The sequence below is a fragment of the Schistocerca americana genome, chromosome 2, assembly GCF_021461395.2.
Source record: "Schistocerca americana isolate TAMUIC-IGC-003095 chromosome 2, iqSchAmer2.1, whole genome shotgun sequence".
NCBI classification, from domain to species: Eukaryota; Metazoa; Arthropoda; class Insecta; order Orthoptera; family Acrididae; genus Schistocerca; species Schistocerca americana.
Window position 1 is genome coordinate 759,781,354 of NC_060120.1, and position 20,742 is coordinate 759,802,095.

Here is a 20,742-nt window from a genome sequence, read left to right on the forward strand (position 1 = left end):
AAATTGGATGTCTTTTCAAGCCTTAGCCTTGATGTGTAACTGATTTTGATAGTTTCACCATTGCTAGTTGTGTCAAGAAATTTGTTCCTTCAGTATACAGGGTGCCATTTAAAAAAGTCATACCGCTGTTCATATCTTTGTAAAAAACAAAGCTACAATGAAGGCAATCTTGCTGATTGATGTCCATCTGATGGCTAAAGAGCATTTGCTCGAAGCATTTTGTAATTTGCATCTGGACAAACAGTTATTTAGGTTGGTCAAGATAAATGGGACACCCTGTAGACCAGCTTTCTCATCATTAGTGCATTGTGACATTTTTGGTACATCATGAATCAAGCCTTTGACCCAGCACACATTGTCACCTGAGATTAGCAATATTTGCAGCTGTGACCTTTATTTATCTCGTACATCTATTTTGCCTTTATCAAATTCCTGGCTCCAGAACCACACCTGTTTTCATGACATTACACTCAGACTGTAAACTTTAGTTAGTTGGTGATGAATTGCAGCTGGTGATATTTTCTTTAAATTCAAAAATCTTATTACACATTTCTCATTGTTTGCAGTACATATACTGAGGGCATTTGGAAGCTCCAATTGTCTCTTATGTTTAGAAATGAAATTAATTTGCATGAGATATTTATGTACATCTACAGGAGCTCTTGTTATCTTACCTATTGAACCACCCTCATATTATTACTTACACAGCTGAAGTAGAAGACATCAAAATAACAGAGAAGCCAGTACTTTGAAGTTGCTTGTTCAGTTTTACTGAGTAGCTGCTGTTTACATGTTTATGCTTGTTTAATATGTACATGGTTCCACTCAGTTTGGCAAGGAATAATAATTATCTTGCTGCTTTACAAGTGGAGTCTTGTTTGTATGGAATGTGTTTATACTTGTTATACAGTTTTACAAGAGTCCACCCAGGTAACCATGTGCGTTAAAGCACCACCTCAGGGATGGAAATGTGCGCTGGCCCCAGATCGAATCTGTCCAACGGATTGATGACTAGGGTCAGTCTAGATGTTGTTTTTAGGTGGCTTACTACATCCCACCTCGTGAATACTGGGCTGCAAAGTCCCACCTTAGTTACACTATTTGCAAATATTTAGAAAACTTTCACTAACTTTCACATGAATAACACTACACGCAGACTTACAACAATTTTCAGTTTATGAACCCAGATTAATTTGTAGGAGTGGCTAGTAAGTCAGCAGTTTTTTCCCCCCTTCAGAAATTTGCAATTCCTTGCCTTTCGCCTGCTAACATCTAGTAAACACTTTTATACCAGAAAACAGAACCCACCCTCAACCCTAAAAAAAGGAGGAAGAGTCTACAAGAAAATTATTTTTATGCTTTGTAATGCTACATGTAAACTGCTGCTGGTTTTAAACTGATCTATTTGTGTTCTGCAATTCCAGAAGATGCGACAGGACACATGCTCACTTTCCCGTCGTCCTGTTGCATGGTGTAGGTGTTCCAGTGATTATTGTCTTACATTTAGTTGATTCTTATTCCAGGATGACATTTTAGTTGTACTGGAGATACCAGTGATAGACAACCACCTTTCCTGGCCTCATAAACATGCTTATATACACTGTGTGATCAAAAGTATCCAGAAACCCCCAAAAACATGCTTTTCATATTAGGGGCATTGTGCGGTCACCTAATGCCAGGTACTCCATATCAACAACCTCAGTAATCATTAGAAATCATGAGATAACAGAATGGAGCACTTCGTGGAACTCACGGACTTTGAATCTGGTTAGGTGATTGGTTGTCACTTGTGTCATACATCTGTACACGAGATTTCCACACTCCTAAACATCCCTAGGTCCACTGTTTCCAATATGATAGTGAAGTGGAGTGGAAACATGAAGGGACACATACAGCACAAAAGTGTACAGGCTGACCTCGTCAGTTGACTGCCAGAGACCACCGACAGAAATTTCAAACTGTATCAGGATCCAGGATGCCATAAATCGCTCCAGTGACTGAGGAAACTGCAGTGCCATCCAAAGATGGCTAGTGATATCTGCAATTGGTAATTTCATATTGAAATTTTGTGATTATACCAGAAAATAAATTATCTTCAGCTTGCTGTTAATTACTTCAATGAACTCTATAGTCATAGATGTCTGAGTTCATCCTAAAAATCTAGTTTGTGTGTGGTTTTATCTAAACATTGTCCAACATTGGCTGATTTACTTGAGTCTCCCATGATCTTGGAGTTACAGACATTGAATTTCTCTTCAGTTTGTTTGGGAAATGCATGAACCCACTCTGGCGTTAAGTTGTGTAACCCTTGGTTATTCTTAGCAATAGCTGACTCGATAGGACGCTTGAGACACTGGGCATGTCACACATTGGATACTGTATGTCCTGAGTATGGAAAAGGTTTCTGGGCAAAATCTTCTTGTGTAAGGAATGTAAGGCCCAAAATTAAAATATTTTATGTTCTGCTTACTTTCCCTCCTGTTCTGCTGGTCAAAGTAATATTGAGTTTAGTGTTAACTTTCAATTTGTGTGGGAACGCTCCTTCAGATGTTACATTTTTGATGACAGACTTTTTTTTTTTTGACAGATGGAGTAGTGTCCGTACTGACTAGTGACAGTTGCTGCAAATAATCTCACTTTCTTCACATTGACTCGCAAATTGATGCCTTTGGCCAAAAAATAAATATCTGCACTTGATAGGGACATGTCCATCTTCTGTAATGTTCCATGGTTAATGTTACATGTGGAAGCTTCAACTAAATGCAGCCCAAATTACTCAATACCAGTATTCTTGTAATGGGAAAAAATTAATTACCATCTCAAAATGTATCTGCCTTGCTTGATTTTCAGAATTGTACTACTATTACATTACGCATATCTGCACCAGTATACGACCAGTTTTGTAACAGCTCAAATAATCATTCCAGCAGATAACATAAATGGCTGGCTGCTTGTTGATATCGTAATTTTCCTGTCACTATATGCTGTAAACTGAAGACAGTACAGAAATTACACCATGAAATAAAGAGCAGTTTACATCTGTCCTCGAGAAATTGTTAAATTTTCATGGTGGTTCCCTGTTAATTGAGCTTTGTTGCATATTATATACATTTTTAATGCAACAATATTTCATTCACTTGTCTTGCATGATGTGTCCTTCTGATGAAAAAAGTTAAAAAAATGCTGCTAATTATTACTTAGGCTCCCCACAATAGTTGATAGCGACTTACTGTAGATACTGGACTACTGTCAGTCCCTCTTTCCTGAAGAAGCAACCGTTTGTTGCGAAGGCTTGAATTTTGTGTGTGTGTTTGTGTTTGTTTGTGTGTCTATCAGCCTGCCAGCGCTTTTGTTTGGTAGGTCTCAAAAAACAAAGATGATGTGACTTACCAAACGAAAGTGCTGGCAGGTTGATAGACACACAAACAAACACAAACATACACACAAAATTCTAGCTTTCGCAACCAACGGTTGCTTCATCAAGAAAGAGGGAAAGACGAAAGGATGTGGGTTTTAAGGGAGAGGGTAAGGAGTCATTCCAATCCCGGGAGCGGAAAGACTTACCTTAAGGGGAAAAAAGGACAGGTATACACTCGCACACACACACACACACACACACACACACACACACACACATACACACATATCCATCCGCACATACACAGACACAAGCAGACATTAGTAAAGGCAAAGAGTTTGGGCAGAGATGTCAGTCGAGGCGGAAGTACAGAGGCAAAGATGTTGTTGAAAGACAGGTGAGGTATGAGAGGCGGCAAATTGAAATTAGCGGAGATTGAGGCCTGGTGGATATCGAGAAGAGAGGATATACTGAAAGGCAAGTTCCCATCTGCAGAGTTCTGACAGGTTGGTGTTAGTGGGAAGTATCCAGATAACCCGGACGGTGTAACACTGTGCCAAGATGTGCTGGCCGTGCACCAAGGCATGTTTAGCCACAGGGTGATCCTCATTACCAACAAACACTGTCTGCCTGTGTCCATTCATGCGAATGGACAGTTTGTTGCTGGTCATTCCCACATAGAAAGCGTCACAGTGTAGGCAGGTCAGTTGGTAAATCACGTGGATGCTTTCATACGTGGCTCTGCGTTTGATCGTGTCCACCTTCCGGGTTACAGGACTGGAGTAGGTGGTGGTGGGAGGGTGCATGGGACAGGTTTTACACCGAGGGTGGTTACAAGGGTAGGAGCCAGAGGGTAGGGAAGGTGGATTGGGGATTTCATAGGGATGAACTAAGAGGTTACGAAGGTTAGGTGGATGGCGGGAAGACTCTCTTGATGGAGTGGGGAGGATTTCATGAAGAATGGATCTCATTTCGGGGCAGTATTTGAGGAAGTTGTATCGCTGCTGGAGAGCCACATTCAGAGTCTGATCCAGTCCCAGAAAGTATCCTGTCACAAGTGGGGCACTTTTGTGGTTCTTCTGTGGGAGGTTCTGGGTTTGAGGAGATGAGGAAGTGGCTCTGGTTATTTGCTTCTGTACCAGGTCGGGAGGGTAGTTGCAGGATGCGAAAGCTGTTTTCAGGTTGTTGGTGTAATGGTTCAGGGATTCTGGACTGGAGCAGATTCGTTTGCCACGAAGACCTAGGCTGTAGGGAAGGGACCGTTTGATGTGGAATGGGTGGCAGCTGTCATAATGGAGGTACTGTTGCTTGTTGGTAGGTTTGATGTGGAAGGACGTGTGGAGCTGGCCATCTTACAGGTGGAGGTCAACATCAAGGAAAGCGGCATGGGATTTGGAGTAGGACCAGGTGAATCTGATGGAACCAAAGGAGTTGAGGTTGGAGAGGAAATTCTGGAGTTCTTCTTCACTTTGAGTCCAGATCATGAAGATGTCATCAATAAATCTGTACCAAACTTTGGGTTGGCAGGCCTGGGTAACCAAGAAGGCTTCCTCTAAGCGACCCATGAATAGGTTGGCATACTAGGGGGCCATCCTTTTACCCATGGCTGTTCCCTTTAATTGTTGGTATGTCTGGCCTTCGAAAGTGAAGAAGTTGTGGGTCAGGATGAAGCTGGCTAAGGTAATGAGGAAAGAGGTTTTAGGTAGGGTGGCAGGTGATCGGCGTGAAAGGAAGTGCTCCATCACAGCGAGGCCCTGGACATGCGGAATATTTGTGTATAAGGAACTGGCATCAATGGTTACAAGGATGGTTTCCTGGGGTAACAGACTGGGTAACGATTCCAGGCGTTCGAGAAAGTGGTTGGTGTCTTTGATGAAGGATGGGAGACTGCATGTAATGGGTTGAAGGTGTTGATCTACATAGGCAGAGATACGTTCTGTGGGGGCTTGGTTACCAGCTACAATGGGACGGCCGGGATGATTGGGTTTGTGAATTTTAGGAAGAAGTTAGGGGTGCGGGGTGTTGGCAGGATCAGGAGGTTGATGGAGTCAGGTGAAAGGTTTTGTAGGGGGCCTAAGGTTCTGAGGATTCCTTGAAGCTCTGCCTGGACATCAGGAATGGGATTACCTTGGCAAACTTTTATATGTAGTGTTGTCTGAAAGCTGACGCAGTCCCTCGGCCACATACTCCCGAAGTACCACGGTTGTGGAACCCTTGTCCGCTGGAAGAATGATGATGGATCGGTCAGCCTTCAGATCATGGATGGCCTGGGCTTCAGCAGTGGTGATGTTGGAAGTAGGATTAAGGTTTTTTAAGAAGGATTGAGAGGCAAGGCTGGAAGTCAGAAATTCCTGGAAGGTTTGGAGAGGGTGATTTTGACGAAGAGGAGGTGGGTCCCGCTGTGACGGAGGACGGAACTGTTCCAGGCAGGGTTCAATTTGGATAGTGTCTTGGGGAGTAGGATTAGGATCATTTTTCTTCGTGGCAAAGTGATATTTCCAGCAGAGAGTACGGGCGTAGGACAGTAAATCTTTGACAAGGGCTGTTTGGTTGAATCTGGGAGTGGGGCTGAAGGTGAGGTCTTTGGATAGGACAGAGGTTTCAGATTGGGAGAGAGGTTTGGAGGAAAGGTTAACTACTCAATTAGGGTGTTGTGGTTCCAGATTGTATTGATTGGAATTTTGAGGTTTTGGGGGGAGTGGAGCTGGAAGTGGGAGATTGAGTAGTTGGGAGAGACTGGGTCTGTGTGCAATGAGAGGAGTTTGAGGTTTGCTGGGAAGGTTGTGAAGGGTGAGTGAGTTGCCTTTCCAGAGGTGGGAAACCAGGAGATTGCATAGTTTTTTGAGGTGGAGGGTGGCATGCTGTTCTAATTTGCGGTTGGCCTGTAGGAGGATGCTCTGAACAGCCGGTGTGGATGTGGGAGAGGAAAGATTGAGGACTTTTATTAAGGATAGGAGTTGACGGGTGTGTTCATTGGCTGAGTTGATGTGTAGGTGAAGATTAGGTGGGTGAGGGCAATGGATTGTGCAGTTTGGAACTGGTATAGGGACTGATGGAAAGAAGGGTTACAGCCAGAGATGGGAACTTTAAGTGTGAGGCCTTTGGGGGTAATGCCAAATGTCAGACAAGCCTGAGAAAATAAAATATGGGAGTGTAATCTGGCTAGGGCGAAGGCATGTTAGCGGAGGGAATGTAAATAAAACTTAATGGGGTCGTTGTGGGGATGTTGTGAGGGTGACATGGTATTAGAAGGTGGAAAGTGTAACATGAGGCTGAAATGGAAATGAAAATAAAAATATATGGGGAGAGATAAAGGTGAAGTAGAAAGCAACTGGAGATCTGGTGTGAAAAAAGGCAAAAAAGTGTTGGTTATAGCTGGGCTATGTTGATCCTGTGGTGAACTTGTGTTGGTAGACAACGATGTGCACAAAAGTTAGGTGGTTGTGTTGCCGCCAAAACACGTTAAAGGGTGGAGCAATTCGGGAAAATTTCGAAAAAACTGCATGTAAATGTATTAAAAGGAGTGGTTTTGTGGTGGCAGATTGTGAAAATGAGGCTAACAAATGTCTGACGAAGAAATAATGACGTTAAAACCTGTGGGAAGCGGCAAAAAAGGATCAGTGATGTGGGAAAAAGGAAATGGAAAAAAAGCGAAAGTTATTAGAACTAGCCGAAATGGCTGTTTAATAGCTGAAAGGAACTGTTTGTGAACTGGAAACGGTGGATTTTATAGCAGTGGTAGTGTTGAAAGCTGAAAAAAATTTTTTGGTTATGGTTTGGAAGTGGGTCACGTATTATAGAGTATATATAGGCGGAATAAAATTGTATGGTACATTCGCTAAAGAGAAGATGAATACAAAGTGAAACTACTTGCAAAAACAGAAAGAGAAAATAAGATGACAGGAAAGATTTCGAAATGCAACAGTGACAATAACAAACGTAATTGTTGGGTTCAAATTGATGATATGAATATAATAGAGGGAAACATTCCACGTGGGAAAAATATATCTAAAAACAAAGATGATGTGACTTACCAAACGAAAGTGCTGGCAGGTCGATAGACACACAAACAAACACAAACATACACACAAAATTCTAGCTTTCGCAACCAACGGTTGCTTCATCAGGAAAGAGGGAAAGACGAAAGGATGTGGGTTTTAAGGGAGAGGGTAAGGAGTCATTCCAATCCCGGGAGCGGAAAGACTTACCTTAAGGGGAAAAAAGGACAGGTATACACTCGCACACACACACACACACACATATCCATCCACACATACACAGACACAAGCAGACATTTGTAAAGGCAAAGAGTTTGGGCTGAGATGTCAGTCGAGGCGGAAGTACAGAGGCAAAGATGTTGTTGAAAGACAGGTGAGGTATGAGCAGCGGCAAATTGAAATTAGCGGAGATTGAAGCCTGGCGGATAACGAGAAGAGAGGATATACTGAAGGTCAAGTTCCCATCTCCGGAATTCTGACAGGTTGGTGTTCGTGGGAAGTATCCAGATAACCCGGACGGTGTAACACTGTGCCAAGATGTGCTGGCCGTGCACCAAGGCATGTTTAGCCACAGGGTGATCCTCATTACCAACAAACACTGTTTGCCTGTGTCCATTCATACGAATGGACAGTTTGTTGCTGGTCATTCCCACATAGAAAGCATCACAGTGTAGGCAGGTCAGTTGGTAAATCACGTGGATGCTTTCATATGTGGCTCTGCGTTTGATCGTGTCCACCTTCCGGGTTACAGGACTGGAGTAGGTGGTGGTGGGAGGGTGCATGGGACAGGTTTTACACCGAGGGTGGTTACAAGGGTAGGAGCCAGAGGGTAGGGAAGGTGGATTGGGGATTCCATAGGGATGAACTAAGAGGTTACGAAGGTTAGGTGGATGGCAGGAAGACTCTCTTGATGGAGTGGGGAGGATTTCATGAAGGATGGATCTCATTTCAGGGCAGGATTTGAGGAAGTCGTATCCCTGCTGAAGAAGCCACATTCAGAGTCTGATCCAGTCCCGGAAAGTATCCTGTCACAAGTGGGGCACTTTTGTGGTTCTTCTGTGGGAGGTTCTGGGTTTGAGGAGATGAGGAAGTGGCTCTGGTTATTTGCTTCTGTACCAGGTCGGGTGGGTAGTTGCAGGATGCGAAAGCTGTTTTCAGGTTGTTGGTGTAATGGTTCAGGGATTCCGGACTGGAGCAGATTCGTTTGCCACGAAGACCTGGGCTGTAGGGAAGGGACCGTTTGATGTGGAATGGGTGGCAGCTGTCATAATGGAGGTACTGTTGCTTGTTGGTGGGTTTGATGTGGACGGACGTGTGGAGCTGGCCATTGGAGGTGGAGGTCAACATCAAGGAAAGCGGCATGGGATTTGGAGTAGGACCAGGTGAATCTGATGGAACCAAAGGAGTTGAGGTTGGAGAGGAAATTCTGGAGTTCTTCTTCACTGTGAGTCCAGATCATGAAGATGTCATCAATAAATCTGTACCAAACTTTGGGTTGGCAGGCCTGGGTAACCAAGAAGGCTTCCTCTAAGCGACCCATGAATCGGTTGGCGTACGAGGGGGCCATCTTGGTACCCATGGCTGTTCCCTTTAATTGTTGGTATGTCTGGCCTTCGAAAGTGAAGAAGTTGTGGGTCAGGATGAAGCTGGCTAAGGTAATGAGGAAAGAGGTTTTAGGTAGGGTGGCAGGTGATCGGCGTGAAAGCAAGTGCTCCATCACAGCGAGGCCCTGGACGTGCGGAATATTTGTGTATAAGGAACTGGCATCAATGGTTACAAGGATGGTTTCCGGGGGGTAACATACTGGGTAAGGATTCCAGGCGTTCGAGAAATTGGTTGGTGCCTTTGATGAAGGATGGGAGACTGCATGTAATGGGTTGAAGGTGTTGATCTACGTAGGCAGAGATACGTTCTGTGGGAGCTTGGTAACCAGCTACAATGGGACGGCTGGGATGATCGGGTTTGTGAATTTTAGGAAGAAGGTAGAAGGTAGGGGTGCGGGGTGTTGGTGGGGTCAGGAGGTTGATGGAGTCCCTCAACTCCTTTGGTTCCATCAGATTCACCTGGTCCTACTCCAAATCCCATGCCACTTTCCTTGACGTTGACCTCCACCTGTCCAATGGCCAGCTCCACACGTCCGTCCACATCAAACCCACCAACAAGCAACAGTACCTCCATTATGACAGCTGCCACTCATTCCACATCAAACGGTCCCTTCCCTACAGCCTAGGTCTTCGTGGCAAACGAATCTGCTCCAGTCCGGAATCCCTGAACCATTACACCAACAACCTGAAAACAGCTTTCGCATCCCGCAACTACCCTCCCGACCTGGTACAGAAGCAAATAACCAGAGCCACTTCCTCATCTCCTCAAACCCAGAACCTCCCACAGAAGAACCACAAAAGTGCCCCACTTGTGACAGTATACTTTCCGGGACTGGATCAGACTCTGAATGTGGCTCTCCAGCAGGGATACGACTTCCTCAAATCCTGCCCTGAAATGAGAACCATCCTTCATGAAATCCTCCCCACTCCACCAAGAGTGTCTTTCCGCCGTCCACCTAACCTTCGTAACCTCTTAGTTCATCCCTATGAAATCCCCAAACCACCTTCCCTACCCTCTGGCTCCTACCCTTGTAACCGCCCCCGGTGTAAAACCTGTCCCATGCACCCTCCCACCACCACCTACTCCAGTCCTGTAACCCGGAAGGTGTACACGATCAAAGGCAGAGCCACGTGTGAAAGCACCCACGTGATTTACCAACTGACCTGCCTACACTGTGACGCTTTCTATGTGGGAATGACCAGCAACAAACTGTCCATTCGCATGAATGGACACAGGCAGACAGTGTTTGTTGTTAATGAGGATCACCCTGTGGCTAAACATGCCTTGGTGCACGGCCAGCACATCTTGGCACAGTGTTACACCGTCCGGGTTATCTGGATACTTCCCACTAACGCCAACCTGTCAGAACTCCGGAGATGGGAACTTGCCCTTCAGTATATCCTCTCTTCTCGATATCCACCAGGCCTCAATCTCCGCTAATTTCAATTTGCCGCCGCTCATACCTCACCTGTCTTTCAACAACATCTTTGCCTCTGTACTTCCACCTTGACTGACATCTCTGCCCAAACTCTTTGCCTTTACAAATGTCTGCTTGTGTCTGTGTATGTGCGGATGGATATGTGTGTGTGTATGTGTGTGTGTGTGTGTGTGTGTGTGTGTGTGCGAGTGTATACCTGGGATTGGAATGACTCCTAACCTCTCCCTTAAAACGCACGTCCTTTCGTCTTTCCCTCTCCTTCCCTCTTTCCTGATGTAGCAACCGTTTGTTGCGAAAGTCTGAATTTTGTGTGTATGTTTGTGTTTGTTTGTGTGTCTATCGACCTGCCAGCGCTTTTGTTTGGTAAGTCTCATCATCTTTGTTTTTAGATATATTTTTCCCACGTGGAATGATATAAAAATTGAAACAGATGGTTCCGATTAGAACTACTTAAAAAAAAAAGAGAGAGAGAAAGAAAAGAGAAGAAAAAAAACAAGAAGTGAAAAGTGAAAGGATGTGAGTGAAATAGTGGCAGTGATGGAAGCATGCACAATGTGTTTTATTTTTCAGGTGTTGTTCTCTAGTGTGTATTTCAATCACTCTGGCTAATAACATATTATAGTCCCTTTTTTCATTATTTCATAAAGAATTATAATCTTGAAAGTTGAGTCTAACAGAACTATTACCGGTTCACAGGTCAAGTGAATTTATTATCAGGATGTCACGTGATACCCTTTCAATCTTGAAGAGACACCTTCAAGAAAAGAAACACAGTGTTGTCCTCAACATCATACAAGAACATTTGTATTTTGATATGTACGAAGGTGTAGCTCGCAATAAGCAACAAATTGAAGCCACATCCGGAGCAGTAGTAGGGGAAGCAACACGGCAAGGTATTTCATTTTAGCTATAAAAACATTTATTTAGGTAACATCGATTACACCATAAAATATTTCTAGTTGAATAGTTCTGAGAGTTATTGCCGAATTATCTTCCATACAAAATTCATGTGATGGCTACATATGATTTTTCAGTTGGCTTCATTAATTTTAATTTAAAACTTGAGTAAAAAACTACCTTAGTCAGCATACATCTCTTTTGTTGAGGTACTCTCTGATATGTTTGTTTGATCATGGCCTATTTGTTATGTATGTAATTTAATGAAAAATTTTCTTAAACCAGTGGAAGGTATTTTATAACATTTAGGCAAGAGTAAGACCCAGTTTCTGCAGATTTTAAAAAACCTATTAGTGTAATATGTTATATACTGTTTTTTGGCAACGTGCCTTGTAACCAAGATATGTTTATTTAATGACATCACCTTCACAAACATCACATAGCTGTACCAATATTTTATGTATTGCATAAGAGAGGAAAAATTATCTTGCAACTACCAAATATGTTTAGTTAGCTTTCTCTGTTGTGGGGTTATTCTCTTAATGTACTTTTGGCAAAGTTCTGTGTTTAGGGATGTGGATTCATAAGTACTGCAGTATTATTAATTTCTTGTCCAGCATATGGAGCATGTTGATGCAGATTCCACTTCTGTAGTATTGATTTTGAATAAAATACCAGCACCAGTTATGCTTTTGTTTTTGCTTTGTAAACCATGACCAGTTTTGGTCTCCAAGGTATGTGCAGGTGTTCTGTGTTCCCTCAGAATGCCCGACATATACCACTGGATAATGGCCTTGAAGGGCCAGAACTGATCTGTTTTTTACAATAAACAGTGGAATGGGTGCTGGAGTTTAGTTCTAAAGGAGCAGACCGCTCGAAAGTGCCCAGGCGGAGGCTGGGGGAGAAGGGTGGAGATTATATAAAGTCGACATCCATCAGAGAGCAATCAGACACCAAGAACACCTGAAGATGGCAAGAAGTCAGCTTGCCAAAATATCGCGCCTTTTGGACGACGCTACCCGGCTGAATACCTGAGAAATTTTCAAGATTTCTGTACGCCAGGAAAACCTCAGATCACACTTCAAGTACCTCTATGGGGAGGAGATGCACAGCAAAATCAAGAAGCTGGACAAGCTTCGGAACAGGAAGGAGCGCCTTTTGGCCTCCCTTGTCTTACTACTGAGATGCTGAGAGGACCGGATCATACCATCTTTTGCGAAGGTCACTCATCATATCAGAATCGCAGCCACCAACTGGATCACTGGAAGAGCTACCTGGCCCTGGTCAAGGAGAGGATCCGGTGCACTCGATGTAGACTCGATGAGACCTCTGGAGAACTCTTCTCACGCCACTTGCAGCTTGCCTCGACACTCTCCCCTTACTCATGAGCGTGGGTAGTTGCAGTTAGTTGGTCTCAAGCCAACAGTGCTTGGGAATCGGCCACCTGCAGCCAAACTGCAAAATACGAACGTCTTGCAGCCAAACCACCGCAAGAAGAACCACAGAGTACTGTCATCAACTGTACAGGGAAATTAATTGACGTTGCTACCTTATCCATACTTAAAAAGGGACTGAATTTCGCACCAACACCAACAACATTACCAACAGAACAATTCATCAGCGCGGTGGAACAGGCCGATCTTGCACTTCCACATGATGCTGCAGAGGAAATATGATGGGAAACATGCCATGTAGTCACCAGGGTGGCTCCTCCGGAGCCAAACATCTCCAAGGAAGAGAGGAAAGCACTGAAGCGGCTCCAAGATGATGCCTAGACTGTCATCCTCCCGCCAGATAAAGGGAATTACCCTGTACTGTATACAAGCAAAGAAACGTATGAACTATTAGAAGACAACACCTACCGTAGAGTCAAAGATGATCCTACCAACAGAGTAAAAAGGAAGACTACTGAGCTTCTACAGCACACTTTCGAAGATAAGAAGATGATGAAGAAACTTCGTCTATGAGCAGCTGCACCTCCTAGACTACACGGACTACCTACAGTCCATAAGGATGGATTGCCTCTCCACCCAATTGTAAGCATCATTGGAGCAGCAACGTATGAATTAGCAGAACATCTGATGTCGATACTCAGTCCCTTTGTGGGCAAATGTCAGCACCACATCAGAAACTCCGCGCATTTCGTCCAACAGCTCCAGAACTTCCGATTGAGCCAAGAAGACCTTATGGTTATCTTTGATGTGGTATCCCTCTTTACTAGGGTACCTCTAAGAGACTCCCTAAGCCTCAAAGGAGAAAAATTCAGACCAACAGTAATGAAAGTTTTCGTACTTACGTCAACATACTTTCTGTTTGATGGGAACTGCTGCAAACGAACAGATAGAGTAGCGATGGGCTGTCCGCTATCACCAGTAGTGGCCAATAGGTTTATGGAGGTTTTTGAAGAAGAAGCTCTCGAGTCGGCAGCCTACAAGCCCTCTTGCTTTTTTTGATATGTAGACAATACATTCGTAATCTGGCCGCATGGATGACAACGCCTCCAAGACTTTCTGCAGCATCTGAACCCACTGCACCAGAATATCAAGTTCACGATGGAGATAGAAGAAAACAATCAGCTTCCATTTCTGGATGTGCTCGTCAAGTGAAGACCAGATGGCACACTAGGACACAGCGTCTATTGTAGGCCGACACATACAGATTTGTACCTGCATGCCTCCAGCTGTCATGCTCCTTCACAGCGAGAGGGTGTTCTAAGCACACTGGTGCACAGACCACGTGAAATCTCGGACTGTGACAGCCTAGCAGCGGAATTGCGGCACTTACAGGTCGTGTTCCTCATGAACGGTTACAACAACTGGCAGATAAAACGCGCCTTAATACCGAAGGAGACAAGACCACAGCCTTCCGAGGATGAAGACCAACCGGTTGCGACATTGATCATACCATTTGTCGGGAACACATCGCCAAAGATCGGCAGAATACTCAGAAAATATAATGTCAAGTGCGCGTTTCGCCCTCCATCCAAAACAAAAACATTATTAGGATCAGTCAAGGACAACTTAGGACTCCGGAAACTGGGAGTTTACAGCATCCCTTGCCAGTGTGGGAAAATGTATATAGGCCAGACCATCTGGACAGTACAGGAGAGATGTAGTGAACATAAACACCACACAGACAACACACAGCCGACCAAGTACACTGTGGCAGAGCACTGCATCTCTCATGGACATGACATGAACTACGATGGCACAAAGATGTTACAGCAATCGAACACCTTCTGGGATTGTCTCCTCAAAGAGGCAGTGGAGATCCAGCTGCATGACGAACTAATAAGTAAAGACAGCGGTTTCCAGTTAAGCAAAGCCTGGGGTCCAGCTTTGAGTATGATTAACACACAACGAAAGTCTACATGGAAATCCGCTCCTGGCAGGACACCCTAAGAAGAAGAAGCATTGTCACCATAACAGCAGAGTTTCGCAAGGAGCCGTAGCCACGGAAGGACTGCGGCCCATGATCTGTCGTGGGGTGCTGCGCTTCCCCCACCACCCAGTGCCACCCTTCTCTCACCACTGGCCGCAGACCACTCTGAAGTGCCCGGACAGAAGCTGCGGGAGAAGGATGGAGATTATATAAAGTCGGCATCCATCACAGAGCAATCAGACACCAAGAATGCCTGAAGATGGCAAAAAGTCAGCTTGCCGAAATATCGCGCCTTTTGGACGATGCTACCTGGCTGAATACCTGAGAAATTTTCAAGATTTCTGTATGCCAGGAAAACCTCAGATCACAAAAAAAAAGGTGACACACCACAAAGGTCTTAACCAAATGGGGCAAAAATCGGTAGCTGTGATGTATATATAGAGATAAACAAATGATTACTCTTACAGAAATATTGGATGATTTATTCAAGAGAAAGAGCTTCACAAATTGGGCAAGACAATAACATGTTGGTCCATGTCGGGCACTTATGCAAGCAGTTACTTGGCTTAGCATTGATTGATAGAGTTGTTGGCTATCTGCTGAGGGATATCATGCCAAATTCTGCCCAGTTGGTGCATTAGTTCATCAAAATCCTGAGCTGGTTAGAAGGTACTGCCCATAATGCTCAAAAAAGTCTTAATTGGGTAGATATCTGGCAACCTTTCTGGTCAAGGTAGGTTTGGCAAGCATGAAGGCAAGCAGTGGAAACTCTCACTGTGTATGGGCAGGCTTATCTTTCTGAAATGTAAGGCCAAGATGGCTTGACACATAGGGCAACAAAATGGAGCCTAGAATATTGTTGACATACCATTCTGCTATGAACGTCAGACCATCACTCCTTGTTATCTTGCCGTATGGCAGATGACAGTCAGGTTGGTACCCCGCCATTGTCTAGGGTGTCTCCAGACATGTCTGTGCTGGTCTTCAGGGCTCAATTCAAAGCAGAACTCATCAGTGAAGACAGTTCTACTCCAGCCAATGATTTCTAGGCTGACGACATAGACAACCTTGTAGGTGGGCAACTAAAACTGTGAGTATTCATCTTGGGTATTAATAATCACTTCAGCTGATTTGGAGAAGCAAGCCCTATGATACAATTTGTTTTGGGTCCATCTACTGTATTGGAATTTGGCAGTTTTTTACCCATGACATACCGTCTTTTAGCAGTATTTTGTATTTGACAGACAACGAATGTTGGGAAAAAGATTCCGAGCTTTTTTGCTCTAATGTTCTAATCATACGTCACCTGAAGATGTGGCTTTAACGCCATGAAACCGGTAGTGGTACAGTAATAAAGGTCCAAACTACAATGGAAGCGATATTAATACCCAAGATGATGACATAGAATTTAATCCACGTTGTGACATAGTCTAATGCTGAGAAAGTATGTGCAACCTGGCGGTTAAGTATAGATGAAAATGTACTCTCCAACATTAGAATTTGAACAAGCTAAGCATAGTTATAATACATTTGCAGAAGAGTGTGAGAATCTCTTTAATTTTCGTGTGTTTTCTGTCAGAGAAATGGAGCACTTCTGTTTTCCTTTTCATTAAATTCCTTTTATTACATAATTGCAAATATCCACAAAGTGGTTTCCATATAATTTATCCTATCTCTAAAATCTGACCAGTAAGCTAACGTAGAGTATTATTTTATTACCCTCCTAATTATTATTGAACTTGGTTTTCTCTTCACTCATAGGTTTATTTTACATTTCATTTTAGAAATTACTCTTCCATAATTATAACCTTCAGTCATGTCAGCACAGTGTGATATACACAAGTGCACAAACTGTCTGCCCACTGCAAGATTTTCTACTGAATTACGGTAATGAAGATGTTTCTTCCACAGCCATCGGGGGTGCCATGGTAACATGTAGTCTCAAGTATCACATGGTGCCTCCAGGGATGTTTTTCATTCTTTTAACTCACAAACCAACATGAAAACTGCTACTTGCCTGGTACCTCAACAGCTTCTTGAGATTTTATCTTTCAGTCACAGTATTCTGATTCATCAAAAATACGTATGACATTAGCCATAATTACTGTTGTTATAAGAACAATAGTTTGTGACACTTTTGTATCCTCTGCTTTATAAATAGATGTAATAACAGCATATAGTTGGGTTGTTTTGGGGAAGGAGACCAGGCAGCGAGGTCATCGGTCTCATCGGATTAGGGAAGGACGGGGAAGGAAGTCGGCCATGCCCTTTCAAAGGAACCATCCCAGCATTTGCCTGTAGCGATTTAGGGAAATCATGGAAAACCTAAATCCGGATGGCCGGACGCGGGATTGAACCGACGTCCTCCCAAAATGCGAGTCCAGTGTGCTAACCACTGCGCCACCTCGAACAGCATATAGCATCATGTCTGAAAACTCAATTTAACAAAGAGACATGTTTCAGGAGTGAGCCAATGTATTTGCTTATTTCATTACACCATAATTTCAATAGCTTTACAAAAATATCTCCTATGATAGTAGAGGTTGTATTTTCTATTGAGGATTTTATTTTTTGTTTTTTATTGGCAGTAACGGTTGCAAAAAAAGATTCGGTTAGTTCATGGAAATTATGTTTATGTTTCTCTGCAGCCTGACTTTAGTCACCAGTGCAGTTTATTTCACTATTACAAATAAAATATGGTAGTTAAGAAGTCAACTGTGTTTTGCTAATCAACTCTGTCTATGTTTCATATTACAATGCTGCAACTGTTCTACTTCACAGGAAAGAAAACTGACAACATGTAAAACAGCTATAGATATGTCAGACTGCTCACCATAGTGTGCTGTATATTCACCTAAATTTTTACCTACTGCAAAGAAAAACCAAGAATCAAGAAAGGGAGCAAGCTGACTATAGAAGTGGGTGCAGTACATGGAACACTTACAAGTCTTGAAAGAAATTACTGCATTGAGCAATGTGTATAAATTACTGTGTTGTCTATGATTGTACATTTTAAGAAAGTTTCGACTCAGTTTCAACAAAGTCTGTACTAACAGCCTGTGAGAAATATGGCATTGATTCAACTTATCATAGTATACTGAAGAACACGAACACTGATGACCCAACACATTATGACCACTGCCTACCACAAGACTTACTGTCTGCCAGTGGCGTTTTGCAGATGTGATGCATTAAGGGAAGTATAGAATCAGAGCAGAGGTGAATGGGGAGAGGTTCTAGCAATGAAAAGGGCTACAAATGGGGAACTGGGGCAGGTCTGATGACAGAGTACAGTAATGATGCAGAGACAGGTGTTTTGGAGCACATCATTCAGCGCACATTGTTGAACATGAGGCTTCACAGTAGACAACACCTACCTATTCACATGTTGATCTAACAGTATTGTCAATTACAATTGTTATGACCACAGGATAATTGAATGGACCCTGCAGCAAAGGAAATGGGTCACCTGGTCAGACAAATCATGTTTCTTGTTGCACCTGGTTGATGATTGTGTTGGGATACGCCATCATCCAGGCAAACGACTGCCCCGAACATGCGCTGTGACATGAACACATGTCAATGGTATCATTATGCTTTGCGGGACATTCCCTTGCACTTCCATAGGGACTGCAGTGATAATCAAAGGCACCATGGCATCTGTGAACTATGTGAACTTTCTTGCAACTGTTGCAACACTTCATGCTTGATCTTTTCTCCAATAGTGATGGCATCTTCCAGCACCATAACTGTCTATGTCACAAGGCCAGACTCATGCTAAAGTGGTTTGAGGAACACGATAGTGAATTCATGTTGATGTCTTGACCACCAAATTTACCTGCCTGGAACACAATGAAACATCTGGGATGCTATTGTGTGCCCACAAACTGGCAGCCCATAATTTGTGGAAATTGTGTAATGTGTGCACAGATATCTAGTGCCACTTACCTCCACAAACCTACCAAGGACTTGTCGAATCCTTGTCACTGAGAATTGCTATGTACAGGGTTCTAAAGGTGGACCAAAGCACTATCAAACAAGTGGTCATAATGTTTTCATTCATCAACGAATGTTACACCTTCCACTAGACGTACAGAGCAAGAGCAAGGTAACACTATGGTACAGTCTGTGAACTCACAGTGTGGAGAAAATCTCTGTCCAGTATTTGGTTTTCTGTAGTTCCCATAAATTCCTCAAAGCAAGTACTGAGATTTTTTGCTTTTAAAAGAAGACCAATTACTTTCTCCACTCTCCCCAATTTTACTTCTTAAACTTGTGTTCCATCTTCTCTAATGATGTCTGCCCTGACAGCTGAGTGGTCAGCATGACGGATTGCCATCCTGCAGGCCCAGGTTCGATTCCCGACTGGGTCAGGGATTTTCTCCGGTCAGGGACTGGATGTTGTGTTGTCTTCATCATCATTTCATACCCATCTGGCTCGCAGGTCGCCCAATGTGGCGTTGACTGTAATAAGACCTGCACCAAGGTGGCCGGACCTGCCCCGTAAGGGGCCTCCCGGCCAATGATGCCAAATGCTCATTTCCATTTTTTTTTCTCTGATGATCCACCAACAGAACATTAAATCCTATTTTTCATATTCCTTCCACTGCACATTGTCAGAATAGTTGGAAATTCAGAATTGAAAGAGAAATCAACAAGTAAATTCCATATCAAATATAATCCTAATCACCAAAATTATTTGCAGTAGTCCTAGAGGAAGTTTTCAAACCTTTAAATTGGAAAAATAAACAATGAATATGAGCCGTTGGTACATATGTGAAATACTTTCTTTTTACTGACAATTTTCTAGTTTTCTTCTCTAGTGCAGATAAACTTTAACAAGTAAAGGAATGGTGTAATGGAGCAAGTTTGAAATTAGAATGCAAAATCGTTTGTAATAATCCAAAATTAATGTATAAGCAAAATTACAAAAAATAGGTAGCAAAAGTTAAATATATTGTCACAAAACCAGCAGATGAGTTTTTGTATGTAGAGCAACAATCGGACAGACAACAAAAGTAAAAACTGAAGAGCAAAAATTGGTTGGAGTATTTTTATAAACTAGACATAGTTTTCAAAACTAAACTGTCCATGTGTCTGAAAATGAAAAATTACAATCAGTATGCATTACCAGTTTTGACATATGAGAATGGGACGGGGACTTAATGCAAAAAGCATTCGAAGACAAAGGGTTGATCAGTGGGCATTAGAGACACGCATGTTTGCAATTACAAGGAGAGAAAAATGGACTGGGGAATGAACTGAAGTGGAAGAGACAATGATGACTGTATTGAAAATGAAATAGAGGTGGATTGGATCGGCAGCCAATGAATGAATGAATGTTAGGTGGACCAAGAAAATCATAGGTTGGATTTTAAGGGATAAGAAAAGTTAGAGAATGGGAGTTGGTGAAAGGTAGCCGGATGACATTAAAGAAACTTGCAGAACAATTATAAATGTCAGTAGCTAAGACCATAAAATACTGAAAAGTATAGATGAGGCTCTTATCTATCTTTAAGAGAAGACACATTAAAATGCCTTATGTCCTGTCAGTTTTGGAATTGGTGGAATTGTTTGAGTGGTGGAGGTTGATTAAAGAATGGCATGCTCTTGGCTGTTCTGCTGAGTAGTTGTTTCCATTTTATGCACATCAGTTCACACTGCATGGTGGAGATTGATTTGCAGTAGACACAGTTTTCTCGTTGTTTCTGGCTTAAGCCAAATGTTTTAAGAAAGATACTTTCTTTCATTAATTTTACATGCAGTGTAAAAAATTATGTTGTATTCAATAGGCATTTTGAAGACTCATTTTATAAATTAATTTGTATGTGGGAGTCTTTTCATTGTGCCTGCCTGCAATTCAATTTGCCACCTTCATGGTGATTGGCAACCTATCATTTTTGTTATATGTTGAAATTTGTTTAATAGTATTTAAGATTTTTTAGTTAGACTTCTGCATATTTATAACATTTATAATTATATGAAGCTGGTCTTTCTGGCATGAAATCAGATTTATATCCAAAGGTGTTTAGTACTTTATGGTGATATTGATGTTGAATATGACA

The 20,742-nt window shown here is 42.8% G+C and overlaps 1 protein-coding gene across 1 annotated transcript in view; it reads left to right on the top strand.

Moving 5' to 3' along the window:
- LOC124594899 (transcription initiation factor TFIID subunit 5) overlaps window positions 1–20,742 on the top strand; it is a 64,695-nt gene that overhangs the window by 20,863 nt on the left and 23,090 nt on the right. Inside the window, exon 4 of the mRNA XM_047133374.1 lies at window positions 11,096–11,292. Within this exon, the coding sequence (XP_046989330.1) occupies window positions 11,096–11,292 (197 nt within the window). The remainder of the gene's footprint in view (window positions 1–11,095; window positions 11,293–20,742) is intronic.